We start from the raw sequence: 8,984 nt of genomic DNA on the forward strand, positions 1-8,984 counted from the left end.
AACATTGCTGACTAATATGAACAGTACTTTCGAGACTGCAGTACGACTTGCCCCAACGAAATCCATCATCCATATTCTCTTTTTTCGACTGAAATGCTATACGATATTTTTCTTTCGCCTTTTACTTGCCAGCTTTCAATCATACGTTACCGTGGCAGTGTATATAGTTGGTGCGTGTCGTGTTGCAGCCGCACTACCTGTCGGCGCCGCCGCTCATCGACCTGCACAAGAACGGCGAGGCGCCCGTCCCCGCCGTGCCCTCCGTGCCCTCCGTCGGCTTCGGCGGCTTCTGTTAGTGGCTCCCCCACCACCGCCACGCCACCTCGCGGCTCCTAGTGTAAGTAGCCAATTGGACTGAACTGCCCACTCGAGCGGCGGACGGGTCACTGCGACTGGTGTAGAGCGATCGTTAGTGATGTAATTTAATCTTTTTCAACTGAGGAGCTTAATTTGTAGGGTTTATTTGTAAATATTGTACGTATTCCGTTTCGGTCCATCACACGTTTGTTTGACTAATCGCTAGGTGCACCGCAGGTAGTCTCGCGGTCGGTCCGCGACGTGTGAGGCCGGCCCGCGCGCTGCGGCGGCTGCGCCAGCAGCTGGCGGCCAGTAGCTGGCGGCCAGCGGCTCGGCCGAGCGGCGGGCGAGCCGGCGTAGTTGCGAGTGATCTTGTTTAGTTTTAGTGCGCGGGCGCATTTGGTGGGCTGCGGGCCGCGCGGCGGGCCGCGCTTAATTTATTCGGAATGTCTGTGATCTTCGGTGTCGTCTAATATTTATAGTGAATGGCCATTTTTGTTGCCATACGAAAATGCTGTGTTCGGAATAGGCGCGCGATCCGGCTCGAGGGATCGCGTCGCAGTCGTCGTTCGAAATCTTGCCAGTGGAGTGTTTCGCGTTCTAGTCACTTACTAATTCGTGTCGGCTAGTCAAATTGATAAAAATTAACGGCTCGCGCCCACTCGCCAGCTCTGGCTCCCACGCAAATCGCCCGAATGGTACATAATTTTATCTAAGTCACAAGAACGGCCTATGAGATATGTGTTGTATACTTTGTTTAGGTTTTACTTACTTACACGTCACATGGAACGGTGGCACTATTTATAATTGAATTTTAGCATTTTTTATACACGATAACTATATTTTTACAGTCGCACCGAGGCGGCCATTTTGTCATAGCGGTCATTGACCTTCGTGTCTGTATATGTGAGTACGGGACTGAGTGGCGGGTAATACTAGCTCCGCGCCGCCGGAGGTCGATGGCCGCTAACTATTGCCATGGGACACCTTTGCATTTGACTAAATGTTACCGATCAGTTACATAGCTTCGGATCGCTAGTGAATAGCATAATTTTACATAAGATTATAACCTATATTTTATTATACACGCGCCATTTTATTGTAAGGCTACTTACTCGACGCTAAATAATAACTAAAATATCAATACGGATACATTATCAGTGGATATTACTTAAGTGGTGGTTGAGCAATTCGGTGAACTGAAATCGTAGTTATTATTTAGCTTTGTGGCAATTTGTTGTACCGAGTGACTGTTTACTTTACGTTGTAAGTTAATGCATAATATTTATATAGGGTGCTCATGGGTTCGTTGTTTCGTTGTCCGCGGACGCGTGCGTGTGCGTGTGCGTGTGCGTGCGTGTGCGTACCGCCGCGCTCCACGCAATCTTATCTCTTAAGTCTTTTTGTATGTTGTTAAAGTTTTATTTCCACTTTTGATGGTATTTAGAGGTCGGCTCGTGTACAGTCCACATGTAGAGGTCCTCGATTGTAGTATTTGGTCGGTGTGCACCGAGGACTATTGTCTCCGAAGCAGCATCGCTCCGGGACGCTCTATAAAGAATCTTGTACAAAAAAAAATCTTAAATTAGTGAAATGTTTCCTTTGCACAAACAATGAAAACAAATCTTAAGTCTAGGCTAAAACGAAATAACATACGTAATAAAGACATATACGTTAATGATAGGTTTACTCGAAAGAATTTATATAGTAGATGGAATGTCGCCGCGGAGGGTCGCTCTCGTCGATCGGTCGCTCGTGCTCAGCGGCGCGGCGTCGCGTGACGTCACGCCACGTCGCGTGACGTCACGGCACGCTCGCTGGTGCGGTGCACACATGAACATATTACGACGTGCGCGCGTTACGGCGTGACGTCACACGGCGTAACGAGTCCATGCCACGGTTTTATTATTTATTTATTAAATCTCAATCAATAAATGTAATCGTGTACAGGTGACGATGGACTCGTTGAAACTGATGTGGCTAATGGTATTCGCGTAACTGCTTCGGCAATCAGGAATCTCGAATACGAATCGAAGCCTAGTTACGCGATACGGCGCGCGTGGCAGCGCAGACGTCGTCCACGTGTAAATGGGAGTGTCTGTGTGTTGTTCTACGTTAGACTTTTAATATTCGTGTGATAATTAATGATTTCTATGCTTATATCGCGCACAAATACTCTCACTTACATTGCACAGTGCGCGTGCGCGTGCGTGTGCGTGCGTGTGCGTGCGTGCGCGTGCGTGTGTGTGTGTGTGTGCAACAGAGTACCAACGTTTTGAAAGTGTTTATATTATTGTTCTCGAACCTTCTTAGTCCGTGTGACGCGGCAATTATGTGTGCATCGTCGCATTATATTATTACTTATTTATTTTTCTTTTTTTTTTTTTTGACATTTTAAATGAAGAAATTTTAATTTCTAAAAATGATATCAACAGGGTATTTAAGATTGCTTAAGATATATTATTTTATATTTATTATTATATATTTTGTGTGCGCCGCGTGCGCTAGCCTCGCGCAGTTGTGTTTAGTGTTACTGTACTGACATTGTTGGCTAATGTCCACTTGGGTCCCCTAATCCAGATCCTCAAAAGGAATAGTATTTTTTATGATTACATAGTACGTTGGTGAAGAGAGTAGAGATATCCGAATTAGACTATATATATTTTTATTGTACTGCGTAATTCGGAAAGTTTTTTCAGTCGAGAATAATGAACAAGAAAAACTCGACAATATTTATTTATTTATTTAACTCTTTATTGCACCATAAATAAAAATAACAATAGCTCTTGTTAAATGGAAATTTGATTTTTTTTTGTATTACACATTATAAATAGAATAATTGTATAAAATTAAACAAAACTACAGACAAGAATACATAAGCCACAATCTGCTAGAGCAACTACACTCTCTTAAAGAAACGAACTGTCTTAAGAGAATCGTAATTTCTCAATGCAAGAATTAAAAATATGAATTTTCCCAACGGATCTGCATCATGGGATCTATGTGGGCAGGGGACATATTCGCACGGAGTAACTGAACGCTCTCGGGCAGCTAACGAAACGCATATACTGTGCGCTCTAAACATGAATAGCAAGGATGTTTACCTCGACAGGTCTACTGTGTGAAGAGTACGGTTTGCAAGACAACTGAAATTTCTGATGTTAAATTTATTTTTTTTAATATCTATTTTGCTGACTCTAGTTTGTTTTATCAGCTGATGCTACGTTATGGCGGTACGTCGTTACTGTAGCTTTTTCGATCGCAGTTGACTTATTACTATATATCGCAGTACACGTAGTTAGCTATCAGAGACCGTTGGTTGTACTTTTATAATTAAATAGTGGTCGCGCACTTCGCCGCCCGCGACACCAGCGTGTACCGTCAGCTTATATCAACGTTACCATCTCTATGTCACTCCTAAGTTCGATTCCAAGGTCTATTAGTGACAGCAATACTCCATGTGGAGCCGGCTTTGCGATTTGTAGAGCAAATATAAATAACTTCTTCCTACCCTTATCCCAATTATTATAAGAGGTCGGCGTAATGTTTTTTATCAAAAAAATTTGGCTTAGTTTTACGACCGGCCGCCTGCTTGAGGTCAACCCTCTTTGGGAATCCCTACTTATAACATTTCTAGTATGTTATTATTCATGTAGTCCAACAGTGACATCTATTAGCAAATATGTAAAATAAATATGAATAAGTTTAATGCAGTGAGCGCTGTATAAACTCAAACCAGCAGTTATTTTATTTTTACCTGTATACTTAATTCGATAATGTATTATACTTTAAACGGTATATCAACGCTACAAAATGTGGACTAAGTACAGACAAATGTGTGTAGTGTAACTTACGATGATGAACGTAACGTTTTTATAAGAGGATCGTACAGTTTATATTTAGTTACCTAAGTTAGTATTTAATTTGGCAATCAACTGTGTTTGTTTAATAACACTGGAAGTGCTAAAGTCAAGAAGTTTAAAATCATATGGAGATTTCACTCAACACCAACGTAGTTGTATTCACTGAATTTTATTTTGATACTCGTCAGGTTTGTTTTATTGCTATGTTTAAGTGAGATAGAATATAATGAACCCATTTAACCATCTTTTTCTATAAGCAACTCTTGACTACTTCTATTGGGGTAGATGCTAAACAAAAGGTAACCACCCACCATTGTTTCCAATCTCTACAAGTCGCTCTTACCTGTATTTTGTCATTATTGAGTTTTACTATTACTTTCTTTGTTATACAGTCATGGCCGTAGCTAGGGGCGGGGGGGGGGGGGGCAGTGTCCTATCTTAAAAGGCCCATTGCCCTACACTAAAATGAAAGATATCAAGTAAATTAGACAGATTCGCTTTTTTAAGTCACTTAATTATAGCTTCTACCCTACCGAAAAGTTCTTTGGCCCTACCTTAAACTTGGGTCTAGCTACGGCCCTGTATACAGCATATGGTAATAAACGACTTAGTAATTTAATTATATTCTATTTTTCTCATAATTCTGATACTTTCTTGATACTTTTTCATTACTGTACAGTAACTGGGCCCCTACCTTAAATTCGAGTTGGTGTTTCCAGTGTTATCTCAATTTGGTTGTAAACTTCTCAGTGTTGCTAGTAACGGGTGGCGAGTCGCGCGACACACCTCGACACTAGTTACAATGACACTTGCGTGTGTATATAATGAGTGCTTTATTACGCTTTTTTGATATTATTATTATTTTTTTATTTAAATACACTTATTTCTATATTTTTGCTTTTGTACAAAACACAATCGTGTATGTATTCGTATATTGTGTACCACAATGTAATCAAATTGCGCGCGTGTCGCACCTAGTCAGTGGTGTCGCTGCCGGGGAGTGACTTGAACATCACTTGCGCTGTACTAGACATGAGGGCGGGCATACATGTGTTTTAATAGATCCCACGATTGTATGGACATTGCTTGGCAATTTTAGTCCCTAAATCAAGTGCAATAGAGTCTAATTTTCAAATAATGTAATAACGCTCATCGGATTTTGTTACTGTACTGTGCAAAGACTGCGCAAGACTGATATAGACTTTGTCTATGATTATGTTCAAGTTGTTTGCCGCGTGCCACGCCTACTGTTCAACTTTTTAACATTAGTTTTCCTTTTGTCTGTGATACACACTATCTGAACACTCGAATACTTGTGCTTAATCGTTGTATGTACTTAAATGTTGTAAGTATAAGTTTCCAAGCAGACTATTACAAGAATATTTACTATATTTTAAAACTAGTCGTTGCCTGTGACATCGTCCATTGTTTAGTATGATACTTTGTGACTCCAGGGCTGTTATATACGTGTTTTTAACACTAATGAAAGATTTTGGAATCCTTTCACGAGGCTTGTACTGTATATGCCCTAGTTTTGTAATTCATGAATATAGTTACAATGGGACATATCTATCTAAAAGAGACAGTGATACCACTATTCAAGTAACATTGCATTTTTAATAACAGCGTCATATTTTCTATAATTGTTTTAGCATTTAAGCTGTTAACAAAATCTTAAATATGGACTTTTTAGTTGGTATCCTAATATAAAAAATAAAAATCAATAAAAAATTATTTAAATTTAAAACGTGAGGATGATCACGAAGTGTGACGTCATCGTGAATTAAAAAATGGCGGGCGACGTCGCAGTCATCAACTAGTTATCAATATAAAACACCAATATGTATAAGTTATACAAATAATGAAGTTTTATTTAAAGTAACTAAACGAGTGGAGGCCGCGCGATACAATGCGATCTAAATGATTCTCCAAGCGCTGTAGTCTCAATTGATGTAATATATTCGTCTCTTTCCAACAGTTATATTCTAGCTATATTTTTTATTTACGAACACATACAAAGTTAAAGTGTGGGAAGAAACATCAAGCGGTTAAGAGTCAAACCAGGCCCTCTAGACAAGTGGCAAGCGAATTCGTCGATGGAATCGACATCGTTAGCCAGTCCGTGCGTTGGAATGAGTCGTCCGGCGTTGCTAACTTATTCTGTCTCAAGGACTCGCTAGCGATGTCGTTTCCATCGACAAATTCGCTTGTCACTTGTCTAAAGGGCTTGCCCAATACACTGGCTTACTGTGTACAAATGGATCATGTTTCTTGTAAATTAATAAATAAATGAATTTCAGTATACAATTATTTATATTATACATCGCGGCAATATATTTTGAAGATTTTAAATGAAATGAAATTTCTTTATTCGAGTTACCCTAGTCCTGCACTGTTCAGTGCTTTGTTCCTTAAACCATCCCTTACGGTATCCCCAAAATAAAAGGGGATAGAGGGATTAAAAATTTATGTAAGTTTTTATTTTATTATATCTTATGCGAGACTGGCGTAACCATTGATACAGCTAGATATGACTGTTCTAGATAGATGAGCATTGCCAGCATCGAGTGTTAGCTGGAAATCGTGAACGCTGATCGAAGTAAAGGCCTACACACGCCGCCGTAATGGAGTCCGGTGCTAGGGGGCGCGCGGGCGGCGGCCGCGGCCGGCCAATACGTACACGCGGAGTGCAAACGCTCTAGTACTACTTTTAATCGATAGTAATTTAATGGTGTCCCTACCCATGCTAATAATAGTATACAATGGTAGGGCACTGGTGGAGGTTCATTATGAACGCGAAGCCACATCAATGTGCCCGTCATGGGGGATTTAAGAAAAATTTATCGCGATGATATCTAGGGGGACCGCGTGGAGGTCGACTTGACAGGTTACTAGTTAGTATGTCCATTACTGATAATACCTTCCCACCACACATTCAAAACTAATAAATGTCGTGATTGCCGAACCTCTCGTCAGTTACCTCCGTGTGATAATTATTGTTGCCGGCAACATGGCTAGACGGCCTTTTCATACACATATTGATTTTTTTTATTATCCTTTTTCATATATATATGTTGCAATCGCTAGGACAGAGTACTAGAGCTGTTTGCACATTGCGTTTGCCCGTACACGCGACTCGCGCCGAGCGCCGCCTCTCGTCGCGCCCGTAATCTAATTACATTATCAGATATACTGTTTTACACGTACATTCTGCATGACGACCGTCGAATGTCTGATTTCAACACAACGAGTATGAATTTTTAGGATAAAGTGAACAAAATATCTTGTTTCCTTCTCTGCTTATTTGTTTTCCACACTTAGTTTTCACCTGTAGAACAAAGCACACTTGGAATTTATACAGCTAGCGGACACTATGTGGTATGATAATGTAAAGATATATTTTTTATAGTAAACGATTTGACAGAAGTCAAGTGTGTTTCTGTTCCACGGGCGAGCAATAGATGGAGCTTTCTCTCACATAATAGTTTTTTTTTATTTTCTTCTGTGACTTTGAGAATATTTCGGCCAGTCGCTGTCTGAATGTTTTGTATTGCTGTGTATTCTAGGGAATCTCTTATTACGATCGTTTTGCGTATTATTTGTGAACTGTTTTCCCCTCTATTAATGTATAAACATAAGACTGCATCCTCACACAAGTGTAGCGCTAGTGGCTCGAGCACAAATTGACTTCGACGGTCGCGTCTTTTGTATATGAGTATATTTAATTCTTGCGTAGCTGTGTGTCGTTGCATGCGTCCTCTGTTTGCGTGCAATGGCGGATTCCTTGCTGCAACCGAGTGCAATGTCGGAAGAGTAGTGTTCTGTCTTTATTATTATTATTATTGTTATATTTTACTAGGTCGTGTATAATGACGTCGTTAGTACTGAACCGTTCGGCAAACTCGAGTGACTTTCGACTTTCCTATCAGGTGCATAATGATAAGTAGATGGGTCGCGCTGGACTAAATCTTAGCTGTTAGTGTAAGTCTCTATCAACGAGTTAGTGTTAGTGTCCTCTGTGTGTAAGCAGCCCGCGGTCGCTGCCGCGGCCCGCGTCGCAGTCGCACCGCCCTCTGCTAGGTCGACCGGTGCATGCATTGAGTCGCTCAACTATTTGTATAGTATGTATATTTTTGTATAATTCATTCACACTCGTGGCAATACATGATGAAATTATATAAATCCTCTCTGTAACATTATATCTTAGTACAATTGTTATGCGATTTGTTTTTCTACATTTGTCATTTCGTTGCTCTAGTTCTCGTGTAGTACAATTGAAGGGAGTTAATGTAAATTGGAAAGTGACATTATAAATTTATTTAGTAACATATGAGCTATCAACAAAATAGATTTACTACGTGTCAATTCGGATTTCCTAGTGTTGTTACATCTCGTATTGATTTGCAATTTATAAATAGTATTTAAACATTTTTCGCCGACATCAGTGACGCGTACATATACATCCGCTAACGTAAACTATCCCGTTAAACAAGTACATTCATATTTGTGATAACACTATTAGAAAAAGAACTCTAATGCTACTGAGATATGGTTGTAATTCCTATAGCTGACAAATTCCTCAAAACGTAGTTTTAAAAAACATTTGGTGAGAGCCATTATTTCATCTTGTATTATGCAGTCCCTATATTTGCTGGGGTCTGGTGTTGTTACATACACCATAAGAAAGCTATATCCCAGAAATAATTATGTATTTTGTTTATGGGGCTACATTACATCCTACTATAAAAATGCACATTATTTAAATCAACGCATTCTCATGACAAGTGTAAAAATCCATAATGATCAACTAAAATTATAGTTGCA

The 8,984-nt window shown here is 40.0% G+C and overlaps 1 protein-coding gene across 4 annotated transcripts in view; it reads left to right on the forward strand.

Annotated features, from left to right (window-relative positions):
• Positions 1-7,045, forward strand: part of LOC113519458 (trithorax group protein osa-like) — a 90,990-nt gene extending 83,945 nt beyond the window's left edge. For 3 of the 4 annotated variants that reach the window (XM_052902286.1, XM_052902284.1, XM_052902283.1), the window contains one exon: positions 189-7,045. In XM_052902286.1, coding sequence (XP_052758246.1) covers positions 189-296 — 108 coding nt within the window. In that variant the 3' untranslated portion in view covers positions 297-7,045. The remainder of the gene's footprint in view (positions 1-188) is intronic. The other variant, XM_052902285.1, reaches the window with a different exon arrangement.
• The last annotated feature ends 1,939 nt before the right edge of the window (positions 7,046-8,984 follow it).

Source organism: Galleria mellonella, unplaced genomic scaffold (assembly GCF_026898425.1).
Source record: "Galleria mellonella isolate WM207_F2 unplaced genomic scaffold, CSIRO_AGI_GalMel_v1 utg8921, whole genome shotgun sequence".
Taxonomy (NCBI): domain Eukaryota; kingdom Metazoa; phylum Arthropoda; class Insecta; order Lepidoptera; family Pyralidae; genus Galleria; species Galleria mellonella.